Genomic DNA, 22,922 nt, shown 5'->3' on the forward strand with positions numbered 1-22,922 from the left:
TTTTTAGATTTCATTATCTTCTCGTAGAACTAAATTTACTATTTATTTATATAGTGACCAATATGTCAACGCAAACCAGTGAGACTGATAAAAAAAAATATGGTCTTTATCAAATTAGACCCTAGTATATATATATATATATTATGCCTATGGGTTATATATATAGTAAATGAAACGGTTTATATATATATATATGTTAGAGGTATATATATATATATATGTATATAAAACATTGCACTTTAATATCGGCACGTGCATCACGCGACTGCCAACCTCTACCTAGCTGTATTAATGGTTCACGATCCCTGTAACGTTTCGGTGAAGCAAGCATGTTACTATGTCATCAGTAATACATGCATTTAAGTCTACCTACAATATGATGGACCTTACCGTACAGTCCTTATTTTAGAGCTTTTTTTTTCAGGTATTTTAGCCTCACCCGAAAAAACAAATTAATTACATAGAAAATGTCAGCCAAATAGAAATCTGCAACATATATTTTAAGCGCTTGACATGACATGCGTGTCGATGAACTCGAAGCTACTGGCCATTTTAGTAAAAAAATAAAGATATTTCTCACAGTGTGGTGACGTCACTAATGTAAAATACGCTATCTCAATAATAGCATAATGGGCACGAAAAGGAATTACGAATAGACTGTTAGAAGTAGTGGATGAAAATCATGCTATTTGTGTGTCATGTAACATTACAAGTACTGTCCAGTAGGCTGACAGTGTGATTTACATATGTGAAGGAATATTTTAAAGTGTTTAAAAATGCCAACTTTCCGATGACAATTACTATTATTATCTAAAAAAAGAAAGAAAGAAAAAAGACCAACAGTTCTTTCCCACTTTTTACAGCGAAATAACGAATTTGTAAACAGAGACAAACAGTCGTTAATAAACGAGCTACAATATTCCCACGTTCTCCGTAATTAATAGTGCTAGTACTGCTGTAAGTCTCATTCTCTGTGACGTCCATCAACATTACCCTCCCAGTGGCATGCCTGCGGACTTATACTGCTAGAAACCGGGTTTCGATACCCGTGGTGGGCAGAGCAGTTTAATAACAAAACAATCCATCAACATTGTTATTTATTCCCTATCTCAACTTATGGTTGATCTATCTCAAACACTATTTTTGAACACCTTATATATTTTTTTATTTGCAAGCACTGTCCTAATCCCCGATAAAATGATAATATTCGCGAACATATGAACAATGGCTGCAGTTTGGGATAAATTTTTTTTCATATTTCTTGCTAGCATATTGAATGATTTCACCTTTTGTTCGTGTGTGTGTGAACGAACACCTATTTTTAATCTACGGAAAAGAAATGCGCATATATAAAGTGATTCAGCGTTTAATAATTCTATAATTATTGGCATTATAGTGCTATCCCACTTTAATGTATGTATTCTGTAAGTTATTTATGTAATATGAAAGATTGAACTAAACACTAATTACAAATAATATGGTTGATTTAGAGGATATCACAAAGTGTTGTGTCTCAAACTTGATGTACGGTTATTTGTTATTATTTCAAAAATAATAGGCTTGGTGATCAAGCCGCTCGACTCGCAAGCTGAGGGTCGCGGGTTCGAATCCTCGTCCCACCAAACATGCTCTCCCTTTCAGCCGTGGAGGCGTTATAAAGTGACGGTCAATCCCATTATTTGTTGATAAAAGAGTAGCTCAAGAGTTGGCGCTGGGTAGTGTTGACTCGTAGCCTTCCCTCTAGTCTATCACTGCTAAATTAAGGACGACTAACATAGATATCCCTCGTGTAGCTTTGCGCGAAATTTAAAACAAACCAACTCGAAAATAATAATAATAAAACACGGCAAAGAACTCCAATATTAATTTATCACTAGGTGTTCTGTCATTGAACTTTCATTTTGTTTTATGTTTAAAAAATATGATCGATATATATCAAATATACATTATTTGTTATCGTTTAGTTAAACCTAAATTTGATTTACGCTATCTTGGAAAGTCTTCTAGTTATTAGTAATGTTACGTGTTAGGCAGAATACACCCGGAATTTACATAACATCTGAGTAATGATTTATTTTACTAAAAGTTTAAAACAGAGAAATCAATTGTTTTTTTAGTAAAATATATTTTCCTTTTGTAGTTTCTCGCATGAACTTATGCTTATTATGCAGAGCTCGGAAATCCTGGAATATAAGAAAATTAAAAAAATAAAGTATTAAAGGACGTGTCAATATAACACAGTTAACTCTTTTTGATCTTGGTGTTAGGTTTTAACTCAACGTATTTTTTTAATTGAAAGTGTGAAGTGTTAATCACCAAATATTGCTATTCTGTATAAATCATAGATACGAATATAGGTGTTAGTAATAAGCACGTTTCGAAAATAAAAACTGTGACTTTTTCAAATTTTTATATTTCTTTATCTGTTTTCCTGTACTTTGCAAAATTGTTAATACTTTTTTAATTTGAATATAGAGTACACAAATGGTAAACTATAGAAAAATACTTAAAAAAAAACAAAGTTTAGTCTATAGAAAATGGAACTCTACGATCTTTTAAAATGGCAAAACTTTTCCTCAATTTGTCCATATAACTTTTTCTGGCCATTTCATTTTCTGTCTACAGGCGTTTGAATCATAGTTTATTCAGCCATGGATGACTGAATTTATCTCTATTCCACCCAGTGGCACAGTAGAATGCCGCGGACTTATAACGCTAGAAACCGGGTTTCGATACCTGGGGTGGATAGAGCACAGATAGACCATTGTGCATAATTACAAATAAACAAGGTTTTTCAAGGAATTTAATATCAATTTTCTGTCCCTGAGAAAGAACTGAGAAGTGTTAAATAAGTGGTTGGTAACGATTTCTCTCTATAAAGGAACGATTGGAAAGTGTTTGTAATGAATACAATGATATACCTTTAAGTTGTATATATATATCATATAACTTCCATAACAGTGATACCAGAATGTACAACGAATGATTAGATGTAAAAGGATGGGAATACATGAGCTAAATACTTCAATCTTTCCCTAGTTGGTGGGTTAAGAGAAGGTTTAATTTACTCAACGAAAATTCTCGATGACGAAATTATTAAATTTGTCAAAATTATTCCATATGCTGCTATTTATCTTTTCGAATGATTTAATTGGCCAACGTTGTTGTTGTTTTTTTCAATGAGAGAACGTTCCTAAGCAACAGGAATCAAACCCGTTGTTTCAGGATACTTTTTATTAAATAACAACCATCTCGTTCACTGCAAGGATGACTCCCCATGTTACGTATAGTCCGAATTAAATCACACAGCAAAACCTGAGTTTTCTATTAATTGCAAATCTCTGAATAACATAGTTTTAATCTCCTGGAAACAAACCATTTATTGTGAAATGATGAACAGTGTAAGTTTTTCTCTGATATTTGAAATGTATTACCCACATAAGATGTATCATATGTAGCATTTAACACGTTTCATAACCGTGTGTGGTAATTTATGTACAAAAATCATTCATTTTTACGATAAGGAAAATAAAAATAATTTCAAGTATTTTATTAGGTATATATATATATTGAAATTAAATTTGGGGATATTCCCCACAAAAAGAGATTGATCAGTAAAAATTTCACACATTAAAACATTTTATAAGAGAAATAAATTATTACAAGTTTCCTGCTTCAAAATAAAATATTAAAAACAACAACTAAATTTGTGTTATTTCTCATTTAATTTTCCAGTTTTTATTCCAAGATACTAGCTAAAAAAAATAAAGTACATTACGTTAAAATGAAGTGAATAACTGGAATATTTTCGAGGATACATAAATAGTAACATTAAGAATTTTTTTACTTCTTCGTATTATTTACAAGTGGAAAAATTCATGACTTCTATATCTAGTAATATTATGTTGATTTATATTTTTATGTATCATTACCAAAGTACTGTTCTTTATCATACTTGTGTCTGTTCACTATATGGTCATAGAATACATACTTCGAAATGTATCATTGCATATCTTGGATCATATTGGAAATTATCATTGAAGATAAATTTATCATCTCACTATTGCTGACATTTTCCTTTTTAATAGAGCGATCTAGATCAATTCTCTTCTCCAGTGAATTAATTTCAGTAAATTTTACCATAGTATGTCCAGATTGAAACTTATTTAACTTGTTGCTACTTGCCTGCATGATCTTTATGTATTTATTTGTTTTCTCGCATAGCGAGTTGGTTTGCTCGTGAGAAGATCGCAGTGTGAAGAATGTTTCAACCAATGCATCAGTATTGCATAAATGAAGTGATGTTATACATATGGGAAGCTCGTTAACTTCAACTTAGACCTAGGAAATAATTAAAGTAAAAACTTGTATAAAATAAGGTTATATAATGAATACAGGTATTTAATGGTTCCTAACACTACTGTTTGGTGTTTACTGTTTAATTGAAGAATGTGTATTTAAAAAGTAAATAAAGGTGGTTAATTTTCATCCAGTTCTGAGTATCAGCGTGATGACCATCACAACAAAATGAAGGTACGGACTTTGTAGTTAAGTTACAACATGCATACATACATGTTTTTTAAGACTCATAACGTAAGTAAATTAATATGTGCAATTATACACGGACTTTTCTCTAAGTTAAAATACTTTTATTTGCTAGCTTTCAGTGTTCCACAGTTTAACAGATTTTATCGCTTAGTACATTGTTGCCCGATGAAGGTTACAGTAAGAGGGCCGAAATCACGCAAATAAAAGTACTTTAACGTAGAGAAAAGTTCTTGTATAATTCTACACACATATATGTATATTTCTAATAAAGCACAAAGCTACACAATGGGCTATCTGTGCTCTGCCCACCACGAGTATCGAAACCCGGATTCTAGCGTTGCAAGTCCGCAGACATATGGGTGTGCAACTGGGGGCGCATGCATGTCAACACTCATTAGCATCACCATTTGCATACATATCGCGTATTTATTATACATCAGCATTCTGTAAACACCGTTATTAAAAACTGTTTACTTAGTTTTCTGTCTTTACGATATTTTTTTTACTGTTTGCTGGAAACAAGTATTAGTTGTTGGTGAGGTTGACGACGATCACGCCCGTTTCCTTTTGTATCATAAAGCATATTTATGTTCCGACACATATACATTTTATTATCAAGCATTATGCCATAGTCACGTGTTTAATGTATGAACAATCACATGTATTTGGTATTTTAATAGTTTTACAATAAGAGTTCAATATGACTGCTTCACCAATTTAACAAACGTCAACTTAAATTTTTCAGAGTTCATTAGATTAAGAATCGTCACTGTTTGATTCGAAAAAACGTCTAATTTAATATAGTTTAATTCCATTAACAAATAATTCATTTCATAACGTAATGATCACAATGGATAATTTATTGTATGGTTGTTGTTTTTGCTACAGTCGAGCGAGATTATCATCCAAACATTAGTGTTAAGTTCAACAAAGGTCAAAAACATTTTTGTTTTCACAACGATCAAAATAACATGTTCACGTGGTTTGCATATAATATCACGAATTTCTTCGACCGATATGCATCGTCTTTTCTGTTGGAAATATTGACCATTTTAACTTTCTGTGCAAAGTCATCTACACCTCAATTAATCTTTAAAAAACCAGAAAAATACTAGAGTTATTTTTGGGTACTATATTACTATCATAATAATTGACCAAACGATATCAAGAAATAAACATGAACTACTCCTGTTGGTTTTCAAAATCCGTCACAAATCACGTTTGACCATATACTCTTCATCGTACTACCAGAAATGTCCTAACAGTTACGTTTATTAAACATTTTTAGTTAGGGGAATAACCACTCGGGACATTATTAATCGATTATTTTTAACATTATGCTAAATCTAAACTCCGCATTGAAATTGAAACTTCAGAAACAACCCAGAGAAGGAGTACACATAATGGAAAACCACAGAAAAAGGGTACACATAATGGAAAACCCCAGAAAAGGAGTACACATAACGGAAAACCACAGAAAGGGAGTACACATAACAGAAAACCACAGAGAAGCAACTACAAACATTAGACCTGTATAATGTAATGCAGAGAAGGAGTAGACATGACGGAAAACCCCAGAGATGGAGTACACATAACGGAAAATCCCAGAGAAGGCGTAAACATAACGGAAAACCACAGAGAAGGTGTACACATAATGGAAAACCACAGAGGAGTATACATAACGGAAAACCACAGAGGAGTAAGCACATTTGCTTACATTTTCGCTGTTATTAGACAGTATTGTTTTTCACGTATAAATATTAATATTGATGTATTGTTTTTCACGTATAAATATTAATATTGATGTATTGTTACAGTATTGTGTTTCACGTATAAATATTAATATAGATGTATTGTTACAGTATTGTTTTTCACGTATAAATATTAATATTGATGTATTGTTACAGTATTATGTTTCACGTATAAATAATAATACAGATGTATTGTTGCAGTTTGTTTTTTCACAGTCTACACATCTCAGTCACAAGCGTAATTGAATGATTTTCACTCTTTTAATTTAATAAAAGAAAATTATAAATATATATATATATTCCTTTTTTTTCAATGTAAGATTCAGTCAGTCAACAACTTGTAGTGTTTAGACAAAATAATAAAAAACATTTAGAATACAAACATATTTCAATGAACTTAAAAGCACGTGTTGAGCCACTCAAAGTTGGCATGAGATGTAATGCATATTTTTTGCACCCACTGACTGTGAAAAAAGCATCTGACAACACTTGGAGTTCAAAGAAAGAGTATTTTACAGTTCACCATCATAACAAATGTTCGTAAAATGAATTTTTCAGTAGTGTAATCACAACTTTTGGAACAGGAATGTCTAAACTATTAAGCACATAATCTCATATACTGCTATCTCTTCAACCAGAAAATGATCACTATGAGTAAAAGTAACCGCTATTTATGCTGGAGGAAATATAACTTGTTTTAATGAATGATTGGCATGCAGAGTGCAACAAAAACACACACACGCAATCTAACAGACCCAATGAAACGCTATTTTAAATGATTGAAAAGCCTGGAGGTAATAGCTTCTTCTACTCCACTTAATTACATATGAATCCAACATAATGTAATCTTAAAACCAAAAAAGTAAATACATCACCCTAAAAAATAACCTCTAGGCCTGTTTTAATTATTCACTAAACTTTCATCAAAGCCAGTTCATGTTTCTTTCTGTTAACTTCCACTGAACGTAAGGTTTCAGAATATGCACATCTGTACATTGATTAAGGAAGTTAGAATATATATATATATATATATATGCTAGTTTCCGTTTAGAACTAACAAGTTATCTAAATTCATGCTTGATAATAGATTAACATATAAGAATATTTCTATAACTTTCAAGAAAAACAAGAAAAATATTTTGAAAAGTTGAACTTCACATTTGAAAAGCTATTCATCCCGATTTTGTCAAAATTTTACAATAAAACAGAAAGCATTTCTGAATTTTACATATAAATTATTTTTCTTATATAAAACTAAAGAAACAATTTGGAGCTATTTACTCAATACATTATTCCAACAATACAAGTCATAAACATAACCCTGGCATACAATGATAACAAAGTGTTAGTGGACCAGAAACGTAAGACAACTGCATAATTCATCATACATCAACTCCCAAACCCGCAGCCGAGAACAGTTCTAGTTCTGAAATTAATGTACAATGAGAAACTTCATTAGCAAAGGCAATTTTAGTTCAATTTTTTTCTTTTCAAAAAGATCTGTATAATATTTACTATAAACTCGCCTTTTACACAAAACTTGCACTTAGAACACGTTGAACAAGAACAGTTAGATTTCTTTCTATCGTTATATTACATTTGTGGTAACTTCAAGAACTGTGATTCTTTTATATATATAGATACATCAAAAGCAGCTTTAAGAGTGTCAGTTGATATTTAGCCTTGCAATCTTAAGCATTTAAATTCGCGTATAAGCAAAGAAAAGAAAATATTTATAGTTTGTACATACAGATTAATTATATATATTTATAACTGCACATGTCCATGTTTCTACACATCCACTTCCAGACATCCTGCCGCCTTAAAAACAAAACACACACCCTAACGGCCTGAATCATCGATAATATTCCTTCCTCACCTACTCATCGTTATTGATTGTTTACCATCTTCTCTATTCCTCAACAACCGCTCATGGTTCGTGACCCAACACTATCCCACTGCTGAGACGTCACACTTAGATCCGCCTTCACAAATCACGTGATCAACATATATTACTAACTAGGCGCTCGCTCCTCTTCTGAAAGCACCAACCATAACGCTGGTCTGCACGTGAATAAGTAACCGATGTCTCACAGAGGGCGTGTCGATGCACCTCCCTTGTCAACATAAACGCCATAATAATTCCTCTCTCTCCAAACAACGCTCTCACACAGGAGCATGTCTTTCTAATTTCCATAAAAGTCAGTCGTCGCGTAGAAGACAGCTTTTTTGCACTCTGTTATAAAGATTTATTCCACTATCTTATACGATATACACCCACTGGTATTTTTGAATAACAGCAGAAAGATCCAAAGTGGAAGGCCTCGTTCTTTACTTTTACAGGTTCATAACTTAAAGTTGTTATTGTCAACACTTAAATGTTCACACAAAAAAAAGTAAAAAATCCGTCTTGATCTAGATCTACCGACGAATCGTGTCGTCACCAATAATACATGACGTACCAAAAATAAGTTGAAAAATACACACTTTATTTTTTTTAACATCTCCGGTAAATGTGAAGTTTCATGACAGTCCTTGTTGCTTTGCTACCCCGCAGCTTCATCTGTCATATTTGTATAGGCCGTCAATCACACAGTCTCTTCTTCTACCGTGACATCACTCGCCAACACCATCAATAACATCACTTTAAATCTTCCTCTCGAAACTCTGTTTGTTTCTCGCTCGCTTTCTTCCTTTCCTCGTCACTACGATCCCTGAAGAATCCAAGTCGCGTTCTGCTCTCTCGTACAGTCACTGTCACCAGATTAGCAGTGACATCAGTAATGAAAATCTGGTCAACTAGGCTGTTTTGACGATGCCAAAACTCGGGAGCTGAGCTTATGGGGTCACATTTAATATTAGGCTTATTAGGCGCGATTACTTGGTTATTGTTATGCTTGGGTTGAAGCAACGAGCCGGGAGTCAAAATATTTTTCCCCCGAACAGCTGTTCCATTGGCGACAACCGGGGTTAGGCCGTCCTCATTATGGTTTTCCTGGTCCGAGTTATTTCCCGCTCCAGGGGGCGAAGTAGCCCCTACAGCATCGTGTTGAGCTTCATCCGTCCCATTCATTTCCACGTACTTTAAAGGAGGTTTAACCAGTGTAACTGCGGTGTTTCCAGCTTCCCCACTGACCGGAACTTTGGTGGACCCACGTGCCTGCTGACCACTTTTAACTGTCATGTGCAATCCGAGAGAATCGATTTGATTAGCCGGAACAGTTGACGCTGAATTTTTGGAAATTCCAGTGATCGTACTGCTGAAAACGGAAAGTGTTTCCGAAGACGGACGTCCAACAGGATTCTTATTGTCACTTGCCTTGCTAACTTTATTCGGTGTTGTGTCAACTTGAACACTGGACTGAGATGTGATGGACACTGGTCGTTTACCGTTCAAGGAGAAAGGTGTAGAGACATCAGTGGATAGTTCGTAACTCATAGTAGAATTTACAGTCTTAGACACTTTAGAAGGCAGAGAGGTTGCTGTAGCACTAGCATCATTAGAACTGATATCATCTGTCGCCTGACTTGATGTCCCTTCGTCTTTCCACGAATCAGCTTTGCGTTTAAACCCTTCTTTTTTAGTTATCGGATTTTCGTCAGATCCCACAATAAAACTGGATGAGAGGGCTGAAGTCTCAGCTGCAGGTTCTGTGGACTCAAAGACTTCCTCTTCGGTTCTTGGTGCTTGTTCCTCCTCTTCTGTTGTGTCATTCCATAGTCTTTGGACCGATTTCCAATCTCCTCTTGAATCCAATACATCCCCAACACTCTGAAAAATAAAGGAGTTAATATCAGTCAGTGCACTTACATTTGATATACGTAATAGATACAATAATTGTTACTTCTCTTTCAGTTGGAAATTTTTATTTCCGACATAGTTCATAAATATTTGATCTAATTTTTTTATCAAAAGCTAAGAATTAAAAGAAAATTACTTACCGAACTTCGTTCTTTCTTAGGCTTAGGACCTCTTTTTCCTGGGTTGCTTTCCCTCTCTCGCTGACTGAAAAGTAAATATGCGGTCAGTTCCCGACATTGAACAGACGAGCACCAAGAAATGAACAGTCGTCAAACCAGTATAGGGAATACCTTATTTTAAGCCTGGTAGAAACTGGACTGCTGTAGTCACAAAACCTATTAATATACACTGAAAGCAGAGGAAGCATGCCTCAAAAAGTCCAGTTAAAACACTGTGGGTGACAGTACTGAATGTAAACATTATTTTGAGAAGCAAACATAGTAAATGAGCCTAGGGTAATAAGCAAAATAGATAAATAGACATACTCGCACAGTGACTGTAAATAAACACATCTTATATAATGTCAACATAGCTTGTTAAGCAGAAATACGACATTCACCTTGGAATAACAGAGCTAAAACATTAACTCTAAATAACGAATGTTGATAAGCACACTTAATTCAATTGTATACATGGTCATAAAAATATCAAAAATCATGCTTTATGATCTGAAGATCTCTGGTGTTATAGTTAATAAACTTGAGATTTTTAGAATAAATAATGTTAGTTTACTGTAAAAAAATACGCACTACTTCAATTTCCTTAATCAAGAACACGTAGTACAACACTGTGGACATGATATTTAGAATTGTGGATTTGTCAGGAATTTATTTAAATAACAAATATTTATTTCTTATGCTATGATAAACACGCGCAATAAAATGCCGGTGTCGCTGTACTGCGCTCGTAGCGAGCGCAGGCGCATCACCTACAAGTCGCGCCATTTTGTAGAACTAGTTTACTCACCTCGCTTCGAAGGCTTCGAGTAGGCGTACGTCTAATATGTTTTCTTCTGGTTCCCAAGTGTTGTACCTGGGTTGAAAAAAAGACAGGTTTAATGGAGAATGTCGAAAACAATCTCAAAATATTGGGTAAACAGAGAAAACTGGCAGAATTATACTGGGAAAGGAAGCATATATACTTACTTTGGGCTCCATCCCTTCCACTTCACCAAGTATTCGACCCGACCCTGTGAAGACAGAAAAATAAACATTATTAACTTCACCATTCTTCTGTTCAGAAAAAAAATCAATATTTTTTAGGGGTAAGTACAAAAATATAGCTGACCTTTCGTATTCGTTTCTTTTGAATGCACTCCGCTGCAAAAACACGTTCACCTACTGAAGAAAGCTCCATTGCAACGAGCACGGTCTGTTATGTTGCCGTCTGGTATCACTACCAACGCACGCTTGCAGGGGTTGTTTCTAAATGATCGTTGTTTGCGCTGCAAAGCTGCTACGACAGCGTTCGTTCTACCCAGAATCCCGTGGTGTATATATGACGTCACTTGCTGCTGGTTAGGCTGCTGTAGCAAACACTTAAGTCCCCCCCTCCCCACCTTCCCCTACGTGATGTGTGTCCTGCTGGTCTCTGGTAGTGTTGACTGTTGTTTAATGTGTAGTATAACAAATTTCGCTAGTCTTTGTTTAAACCATACTTCAAAAGCCTGCCTGGTTTTATAAGTATTTGAGGGTAATATAACTGAATGAATTAGCAACGTTGTTTAATTAACACACAAAACAGCTTATCTACAGACCAAAGCTTAAACAAGCAGTTGTATATAATTTGAGTATGCGTATCGTTATTAAATTTCACCTACTACATATCACATAGATTTAGGCTAACTACATGGCTGGTCTTCTAATCTAGCTATAATTTACCATTAGTTCTGCTCAGTTGATACTGCTTATTTGTTATCTCATAAAAAAAATAAAGACATTTGTGAAAATACATATATACTCCTTCAAAATTTTCATAGGAAAATTCGCCCCAGTTTAGTTTCATTTATTCAACCGTCTAATAACCACAAGATTTGTTAAGACATATTCAACCGAGTAAATACGTACAGAATTACTTCCTTGCTCCGACGATCCACTAATAACATTACTTTAATATAATATCTTAAGCTGTCTGTCTTTATTGTTTTAGACAACAGGAACAATGTCTGTTTTTTAAATTAATTTTCTTGTGTTGTCCACGGTTTCAGTCATACAAACAATTAAGCATTTTACAGCTAAAGGTTAGTGAGCAAAAATATATTTCATTGTATGGATTATGTAGATAAACACGGAGATTTGTTCCATAACTGAATTACATTTCACTTGATCCTCAGAAGCCAGAATAATGTTGTACATTTAAATTATATAACTTCGAAGAAACCAGTTACTATGTGTCTGCCACAACAATACTCTTACTACAAGTTTTCGAATATAAAGTAAAACTGATAAATTTTACTTCTAAGTAAGCACTGTTGTTTGTGTTTTGGAACACTGTCAAAGTTTTGTTTGTTTTTCTTAAATCGTATCATTTGCTATCAAAGAACATAATATATAGAGATATATGTTATTTAACGTTTACAAGAATTGATGTAAATCAATGTAGCAAAGGAAACTTTTATGTTTACAGTACGATAAAACTAAATGCTTTTTTCTTCAGTACTGTTGAAAAAATAATATACTACAATATAGAAGATTTACTTTTACATAATTGGTTATGAAACATTCTCAGATAAAGTCTACATTGTTTCATAAGTTTCGTAATGCTACTTGTTATATATCTTTCAGTAAGAGTGACATCATAGTTTACAGTATTTTTTTTATATCCATGTTAAAAAAAAACAATTTTAAATTCCGAGTTTCAGAATGTTTTATGTTAGCCAGTATATTTTAATTGCAAAGCTAGTCGTTCTTTTATTTACAATTAAGTATTTGCAGGTTGAATGAAATAATCCGTATATTTTCAAACTATTAATTTTCGTTTAGTGAAGTTGTGGTTGTAGAATTATAGAAACGTAAAACTGTCACACGCCTAAAAACATATTGAAATATTCTAAGTAGCAATCTGATAATCTATGGCCTCTTAAAAGTCCTTCTTTTGCTCTACAAAGTCCCTTTTTATAGTTGACATGTAGCTAATGCTCTCAGGTTTGTCATGCATGATTGGACTTCTAATTTTCTAAGGTATACATAATATGTGATCTCTCGGTGAAATAATTTTTAATTCATTTTTAAAAGTCTCCCTTTTGTATTACATTAAATCAATGTCATGTGAATGATTTTTTTTATCCTAGACATTCAATTTAGCAAGAACAGATTGTTACAAAATATTTTCATTCATTACATTTTATAAGATACTATTATTTCAACAAACACGCAGGATCAAAGAAATAGATGAATCACAATTCAAGAAACCTGATAGTTTCAGCGCTTCCTTCTCCAGCAAATGGTGATGGTGAGAATTTTGAAAGGAGGAATCACAGACATATTCCATTTCGTGATCAAAAGGTAAAGATTATTCCACGATTCTAACATCTTTATATATTATTTCGGAGACATTTACAAAGCGGAAACGGGTGATTTGTTCATACGCCACTTAGTAAACCTTATAAATACTTTTCAGAGAATTAAACACTGAGCTATTGTACATATGAATTTGGATTAAATACATTTCTAGGAGCATAACCTTTTAGTTTTAGTCATTATGAGAGCCAGTATAAAGTGCACTTTAACCACAGACAAACGTACAATGGTTTAAGCAACAGCTGATTACTTATTTTAAATTTATTGTAGATATTTAATTATGTTATTGATTTATCACGTTTTATTCGCCTAGCAAACACAGCTTCCTTATCTAAAGATATAACAAGGTACACGCTGGTTATCTAGGCTGTATGTTCTTGATGTGTTAATGTATGTAGACTGAACACTCCATTGAAAACTTGGATCCCTTTCAAGTGATCTATAGCTCTAAAAACATTTAGTATAGAAGACGACGTTTCTTCGGAAGTCCTTTTACTACTTCTCTCAACACTGAGGTTCCGAAAGAGCTACCAAACAGTTCATAGAGAACTATATAACCTATGAAAAAAAGATCCAAGTTTCAACAAACTTTTGTAGTCCTTATAGACTGTCTCCTCATCAAGATAAAGATAGAAAAGTTAACTTTGAATTTTCGAAGGTACTGAAAATATTATTATTTTGCTAATTCTTAACAGTGGATTGTAAAACTAGTGTAAGAGATAGGTTTATATATATATATATATACATACATAGGTATCTTTGTGTTCTTGTGTGTGTGTGTGTGTGTGTGAAAATGTAACAAAGATGTTTAAAAAAGCACAATCGAAAGTGCATCTTACAAAAATTCCTTTGCAAAACTACAGTCAAAGATGTGTCATAAAACATTTTGTGAAAGGTAGATATTTATATATATAGCTTCAATAAATTTCATCGAGTGTAAACCGTAGAAATTTTGTAATGTGAGATGATAATAGGATGTTTTTTTAATATATTCCAGAGAATGGTTGTGTTTAACAACATTAACAGTTAGATTTTGCGATAATACGGTGCTTATTTCCCTCCAAATTTCTTGCGAATGAGTTGAATTAGCCTTCGTTCACTTTTTCAAAGGTATTGCCACGGTCAGCGTGAGTCGGCAACAAAACATATAGTCTCATCCTAACGTGCAATGTTAGATTCTCATGCATGTGTATTTTTATAATGAGTTTTTTTTTTTACCATAGACGCAACTTCACCGGATAAAACTTTCAGTAAAAAACGACAAATCCTGATCCACAAGGCAATGTAAGATGTGAACAATCATTAAAAATAGTTAGTGTTCCGTGTTTTTCGAACAAACAAAACACGAGAAGATACGAATGTAAAGGTTAAAGAATTGTATTTATTCTGAATTAGAAAATGTATTTATTTTATTTTCTTGTTTAAAATTATACAAGAACTGTAGATTTCACTTATCGACCATGCGATCAGTATTATCAAAGTTATAATTATTTGATATGTTCTAAGAATAAATAGTTGTTATTCGTCACTCCAGGAACATTAAATTCACACAATTAAACCTATTAAAAGCACAGATTTTGATAATGTATCCCAGATTGTTTTTATCGATTGATGACATCGAGTATACGATTTTGCCGATAACCGAAAAAATAACACAGTCTTACTGATGAATTAACACTTAAAAACTTTAGCTGATAGTTTACAGAATGTATATAAACTAATGTTTGGATTCTCTTCTGATGATTTTCGGAACGACATATACCTAATGCTTGAAGTCTATTACTGATGATTCTCATAACGGCTATACCTTAAGTTTCAAGTCTGTTACTTATGATTCCTAATGTTTCAAATCTGCTACTTATGATTCCTAATGTTTGAAGTCACTTATGATTCTCAGAACGGCTATACCTAATGTTTGGAGTCTGTTTCTGATTAATTATATTGTTTGAGGTCACTTATGATTCTCAGAACGGCTATATCTAATGTTTGGAGTCTGTTTCTGATTAATTATATTGTTTTAGGTCACTTATGATTCTCATAACGGCTATACCTAATGTTTGGAATCTTTTCTGATGATTTTGAAAACGACTTATACCTAGTGTTTAAAGTCTCTTACTGATGATTCCCATGACGGCTATACCTAATGTTTGGAGTCTCTTCTGATGATTTTTAGAAAGAATTATACCTAATGTTTGAAGTCACCTACTTATGATTCCCAGAACGGCTATACCTAATGTTTGTAGTCTCTGCTGATAATTTTTAGAACGACTTATACCTAGTGTTTAAAGTCACTTACTTATGATTCCCAGAACGGATGTACTTAATCTTTGGAGTCTGTTTCTGATTATTTATATTGTTTGAAGTCACTTATGATTCTCATAACGGCTATACCTAATGTTTGAAGTCTGTTTCTGATTATTTATATTGTTTAAAGTCACTTATGATTCTCATAACGGCTATACCTAATGTTTGAAGTCTGTTTCTGATTATTTATATTGTTTGTAGTCACTTATGATTTTCATAACGGCTATACCTAATGTTTGGAGTCTCTGCTGATGATTTTTAGAACGACTTATACCTAGTGTTTGAAGTCTGTTATTTATGATTCCTAATGTTTGAAGTCACATATTTATGACTCTCATAACCGCTGTACCTAATGTTTGGAATCTCTTCTGGTGATTTTCAGAACGAATTATACCTAATGTTTGAAGTCACGTACTAATGAATCTCAGAACGGATATATAACTAATGTTCTAAGTCTGTTACTTATGATTCCCAGAACGGCTATAACTAATGTTTGGAGTCTGTTTGTGATTATTTATATTGTTGAAAGTCAATTATGATTCTCAAACGGATATATTTAATGTTTCAAGTCTGTTACTTGTGATTCCTAATGTTTGAAGTCACTTATGATTCCCAGAACGGATATACTTAATGTTTGGAGTCTGTTTCTGATTATTTACATTGTTTGAAATCACTTATGATTCTCAGAACGGCTATACCTAATCGTTAGAGTCTCATATTGGTGATTCTTAGAATGGATATACCTAATGTTTCTTAAGATGATATAGTTAAGGTTTGGTGTCTTTTGACTGATGACTTTTAGGAAAATATAGTCTCAGTAACATTAAGTTGTAACTACATATGATGATTGTGTAAAGTTTAATCTGAGCTTCATAATTAACACTCACTCGCTAAAATCCACCATCGGATACACAGACTCGAAGTATTTTAACTGCAAAGCATGTAGAAACAACTACAGAAGGTTGAGTATATACGTTATATTAAAACCATTTTTAACCTCACCACGCCGTTACAATCCATGTCATTACGTCCGTGTAACTTTAACAATATCCCTACAGCGTAATTTCCCTTTCAAAAGGATCAATCGTAATTATGGCATATCCAAAGCATATAACTCATCTCTGTTACCTTTCCATAATCAAACTAGTGTACGATAACGATGGTTTCCCAGCGCTTGTTTGAAGTGTCCGATTACAAAGAAATGCATAGGCGCTGCGTACGATGACTTCTCCGGTATATCTTCATATAGAATAGCATGAACATCTGTTTTATTCGCCAGCTGCTTGACAGATGGACGGGAGGTATGACTGGAAGCTTTATTTTAGTGACAACGTCAAAATGTAATTCTGATACATGTTGTTCCATCGCGACTTTATATTGGCTTTGGTTGTCACATGTGCTATTTTGAATAATCAAAATCGTTTTAATATAACGTACTCAACCGTATGTAAACTTTAGTTTTACTTTAAAAAGTAACATAGAAATTTGGAAGTGTGAAATTAATATTTTTATGAGTAAGAGACAGTTTTGTAATATATAAATTTTCAAAATAGTGCGTAAAAAGAAAACTCAACGAAGTCAATAGGTATTAAAGAAAATATTAAAAACAAACATAAAATGAAATAAATTTAAATAAAGAACTAGGTCACATCCAAGAAAAATGTAGAACCCTCTGTATTTTTCACGATTAACGATTGCGACGTGAAATATTAGCGTCCAGACTGAAACTTAACATGTATTGACATTAATGATTTTATGTGTCAGATGTAACAGTCAAAATTACATCACATAAATCTAAATGAAAACGTTACCTGAAAACAACTATCTATCATACTTTAAGGTAGGTCTACCTTGACGTTCGGAAGTCATCAGTGCTCAGGATATTTTGGGTAATAAATGAGTATTTTTGAATCCCAATAAATATATTCATTTCTATCATTTTCAATGAAACTTACTCGATGTTCTATATTTTGTGACGTTTCGGTCTAATATCCTTTCTGGGGAGTGAAAAAAATGTCATCAACGTTTCGAACAAACGTCCTTCATTAGGGTCAAATACTTTCACTCACACGACAGTTTGTTCCCCGGTGGGACAGCGGTAAGTCTTCGGACTTACGATGCTAAAATCAGGAGTTCAATTCCACTCATTGGACACAGCAGATAGCTCGATGTGTCTTTGCTACAAGAAAACACACACACAGCAGTTTAACAATTTCTGGATTTGTTTCATATATCCTGTAATTATACTTGTTTGATACTGTTGTGAAATTGATAACAGAAGAAGAACGAAGTAGAAATAAGAGTGTAACTGGTAGACGAGAATACAAAAAAAGAAAAGGATTAAGAAGGAAAAGGATTTGGAAATTCTTTTCCAGATTGGGAGATTATGAGAGATGAAATTTCTTTATTTTCATACTTAGCGTGTCACGTGGTCATGTCTTTACAGTAAACCCTGCTTAGAATGCACACACTGAAATTTAGGTTTAGCTGACATTAACGTTTCTTTAGGGTATGGTAAAGTCATAGACGGAAATGTTAGCAAGTCACGCGCTCGAGAAAAAATAATACATGCACTAAGCAGGAACTTCCGCTAAAAAATGTAAAATCATCTTCATGTTCACATAATCCTTTTTTTTCATATATTTTTGGTTGATCATTAATTATGATACATATTATCAAACTGTGGCTGATTTATTATTCGTGTTTCTGAACCAGCTGTAAAAGAGAAATAAATTTTGACTTTCGAATTTATTATGTGTATTTTGTTAGATTTCTGTGATCTTCACTGCTACTGCTGCAACTTAATTATAAAAGTTAATCCTAACAGCTCTGCTCTGAAGTTTGCAGTTTCAGCTATACTGAATTACTTTGTACAATTCATTTTCTATGACAGAAGAATTAGGTTCTTGATTAGCAAAAATTAATTAATTTTATTCAACTGAAAAAAAAGTTACAAGTCTAACTAACGTTCATTTGACAGCTAAAACCCGCATGAGTGTATTAAGCTTCAAGCGTTGTTGTAAATTACGTTGCAAATCTTCACCTGTTTCTTAAATACAAAAGTAATATTTTAAGAAACTTACTAACATAAAAGGGAGTGAGAAACACACGTAAATTTGATTGTGTACAAACATTATTGGGGTGTAAATTTATCTTACAGCAAATAACCATTCAGTAATATTTAATTAGTATGATACAATAGTTTATTCATGAAACTAAAAGTATTAATCCACGAAGGATAAGGCCATCCCATGAGCCCCTCCCGTTCGGCATATGAGTTTAAATGATCGCTGTTTGAGGACAGAATGCTGTTCTCAGGAAAATCAACCACGCATTCCATGAAAAACGTTGCTATGATTCGTCGATATCACCTAGAACCTTGTAGGAAATGTATATATATTCCTAAATTGTCAGACAATACGACTAAACACCTCGTAGGTAATGTTAGAGGATGCGACTAAACACCTTGTAGTTAATGTAAATATTCCTAAATTGTCAGACAATACGACTAAATACCTCGTAGGTAATGTACATATTTTTGCATTGTTAGAAGATGCGACTAAACACCTTGTAGTTAATGTAAATATTCCTAAATTGTCAGACAATACGACTAAACACCTCGTAGGTAATGTATATATGCTTGCATTGTTAGAAGATGCGACTAAACACCATCTTCAAACAATGCAAGAATATATATACATAACCTACGAGGTGTTTAGTCGTATTGTCTGACAATTTAGGAATATTTACATTAACTACAAGGTGTTTAGTCGCATCTTCTAACAATGCAAGCATATATACATTACCTACGAGGTGTTTAGTCGTATTGTCTGACAATTTAGTAATATTTACATTAACTATAAACGACTAAACACTTCATATGAAATGTAGAAAGAAACATAGATAAGAATATGGGGAAAATGAACACTAAAACACAAACTTGATGAAATAGTCACCCAGAGAACAAATCTATTCTAGCGTGATCAAGAGGATAAATAACGAAGTAAGTTATCATAAGGCTATACTCAGAGAAACCGTAAAGTTTTAGCTATCGTGAAGCCTGTCAATGTGTGTTTGTGTATTAAAGATAGCTTATATAGTGTTTCGAGTTTCGGACGAATGTGCAAATAAATAAATACTGAATGAAAAAAAATCTTTGAATAACATTCTAAACGTGTTTTTATGTTTGCCTTTTTGATTTTCTTCAACATACAAATTTGTTTTTGCATACTTTAGCAGCAATCCTTGTTTTAAAAAAATCTAACAAAAACAGTATTTAAGTATTTTGATTGTGATGTTAAACATCATTCTGCTGGACCCCTGACCTCAGTAAACAGCTAGAAGATAAATTAGATATCAAATTTCAGCACCTTTGCTCTAAAACTAACAACAATATTTGCCTAAAACCAATTTATTATATTTGTTTTGTATTTTATAACTATGCGTACTCTTTGAATTTATTAGCGACGTGTCAATACTATCTTTACGCAAGTACATACTTGAGATGTCCATGGGTCACGTGCCCTAGGCTGTCGGGCGGAAACTGTGATCAAGTATCATTTGACAAGCAACGGGTTCAGAAAGCAACCAAGAACAGGAGAAAGAACATCATTCCTGGAAAGATCAAGGAGGTAAAATCACACACAAAGCTTTATTCCTGATGATAACCAGGATTCGAAAACGAAGACAGCGTCCTTCCATAAAATAAAAACAAAAAGAAAGGACTTGAAAACTAATACAGCGTTATTCCTGAAAAACAACGGTCTTGAAAACGAAGATAGCGAAATTCATGGAAAGAAAACATGAAGGATTATTAAAACAAAGGCTCTCAGAAAGAACCAGAATATCAAGAAACAGTCGTACTTCACGGAGAAACTAGAATTGGAAGAAACAACTTTATTCGTCGGAAATGATAGTTTTGTAAAATGAAATTCGTTCCTGAAACAGCTCTACTTTTGGAAGTAACTTGGACTGGAATGAACCATTCATTCCTGAGAAATAGCAAGTTTGCCAAAAGAAAAAAAGAAAACAATTATAAATGATAAGGGCCGAGGGTGGCCTAGTACCTAGCATGCTCTAATTGTGAATCCGAGGATTCGTTATTCGCAGCTCATTGCCAAAAAATACCACTCTGCACTTTGGGGTCTGAGTGACTATTAAGAGTGAACTTTCAAATTCAACGATTCGACAAGAAGAGAGTGGCACAAGGACTGTGGGTGGGTACTGTTGGCTAGCTGCCCTCCTTGTAGTTTTTACAGTGCTAAAATCCGAGGTTAGATTCCTCTTGGTGGACAGAGTGCAAATAGCCTGTTGAGTAGCTTTGCACTAAAACAAGTAACTAACCCTTCTAGGCTATCAGTTCAAAATTAGGGTCGTCTAGCGCAGACTGTCCTTTGTATTGCTTTACACGAAAATTCTGAAACAAACAAAATAAACATAAAAAAAACACAAGCTTAAAATGAACTATTCTTCTTCTTCTTCCAGAAAGGACCAGGACTGGAAGTAACGACTTCATTTCTGGAAAGTATCAATGCTTATTGGGAAAACAACTTCATTCCTAAGAAGAATCAGCTTTGAAAGAAATAGTTTCACTCGTGGGAATAACAGGTATAAAACTGTACTGTTTTGATGTCACTATATACGAGTAGAGTTATTTACGTAGGATGTCATAACTGATATAACCAGTTCAAAGGTAATTGCTTCTGAAGGATGATAGTGCTTATACCGATCATTTATTCACAAATAATTAGGTGTGTATAAAGACAGCATAAAATATAATTCCGTTTGTGTGTAAATTTCTACTCGTGTTAGTCGTTTGTGCGACTAGGTGTTTAGGATAACAAAACCACGTGTAATGGTTTAGGAGTATTCGGTTTTGCAGGGATTCTGTGTTCTCTGTTAACTTTGTTTCTAAACATTTAATTTGTTAATGTTACATCGATTTTTGTACATTTACTGGTAATTCTCAGGAAGGCTGTAGAAGGTATAATCTATAAGCTCAGGAGAGGAGTCCATCATTAATACAGAATCCCTATTTCTAAAACATAACCTCAGTAAATATAAGTTGTTGTTTGTTTGTTTTCTTAGCTGCTGGAAACTTATGAGTGGAAAGCTAGATTAAGTCTCACAGCCGTTTTCACTATATCGAATTTTAGCTGTTTATCACGGACTTATTTTTATGTGAACTGTAACTTATTCTGTGAACAGACAAAACAGAAGAAATGTATACATCCAAATAATAAATAATACTATTATTCTTTGAAAGGTATTATTTATGGTCCGTGATTTTAGCCATAATAATAAATGTAAAAGTTTGTGAATTTACATTTGAATTTATTCTTCGTGTGAACATATATCTAACAATAATATTTTATCTTCTCTCTATATATATATATGATAGGCCAAGAAAAGTTAATATCGCTTGTATCATTCCATAAACTTACTATTCTATTGTTTTTTAAACAAGAAGTTTGAATTATCTTACATTACAGTTTATACATTACCAGAACGAGTACTGTACTAGGTATTTAAGACGTTTTGGAAACAAATATATTGTGATGTAATTCATAATATTTCCACAAACAGATTTATAGTGACTTGTTCAGCTATCTTCAACCAAAGTTCCTGGGAAATAATTTAAATCTTTTGGCTTGCATACGCATTGTAATGTTGCTCATAGCTCCTGCAAACAGATGTTCTGTTTAACGTTTGTTTGTTGTTTAATGCCTAAGCTGTTGAAGATTTGATTCCGGAAGTTTTTGTCGAATTATTTTCTGCCAGTATTTTAATTAAGACATATCTTAATCTAATAGTTACGTTTCAAATCCATTTTCTTTCTTTCAAACGTCACTGATAAATAGGCATTTTCTGTGAAATTTGTACGAACTGAAAGTGATATAGAAACAGATTTTCAGCCATTCTGTTCATTTGCTACTTTGTTCATGTGTTGAAGATATGTTTATTAATGTATTTCACAGCATCTGACGACAAATATTATGA

General features: G+C 33.2%; 1 protein-coding gene and 1 long non-coding RNA gene across 2 annotated transcripts; one reads left to right on the forward strand and one right to left on the reverse strand.

The window, feature by feature from the left end:
- Positions 1–5,387: 5,387 nt before the first annotated feature.
- LOC106460654 (chromobox protein homolog 2-like) lies at positions 5,388–11,537 on the reverse strand. Its single transcript, XM_013920380.2, has 5 exons — positions 11,389–11,537; positions 11,247–11,290; positions 11,068–11,133; positions 10,242–10,305; positions 5,388–10,071 (listed from the first exon to the last, which is right to left on the reverse strand). The coding sequence occupies exons 1-5, from the start codon at positions 11,455–11,457 to the stop codon at positions 8,941–8,943; spliced, it is 1,374 nt and encodes a 457-aa protein (XP_013775834.1). The 5' UTR covers positions 11,458–11,537; the 3' UTR covers positions 5,388–8,940.
- LOC111086043 lies at positions 11,046–21,920 on the forward strand. Its single transcript, XR_002610814.1, has 3 exons — positions 11,046–11,365; positions 13,477–13,604; positions 21,408–21,920. It is a non-coding gene; the product is annotated as an uncharacterized LOC111086043 (long non-coding RNA).
- Positions 21,921–22,922: the final 1,002 nt, after the last annotated feature.

This window comes from Limulus polyphemus, unplaced genomic scaffold, assembly GCF_000517525.1.
Source record: "Limulus polyphemus unplaced genomic scaffold, Limulus_polyphemus-2.1.2 Scaffold810, whole genome shotgun sequence".
Classification (NCBI taxonomy): Eukaryota; Metazoa; Arthropoda; class Merostomata; order Xiphosura; family Limulidae; genus Limulus; species Limulus polyphemus.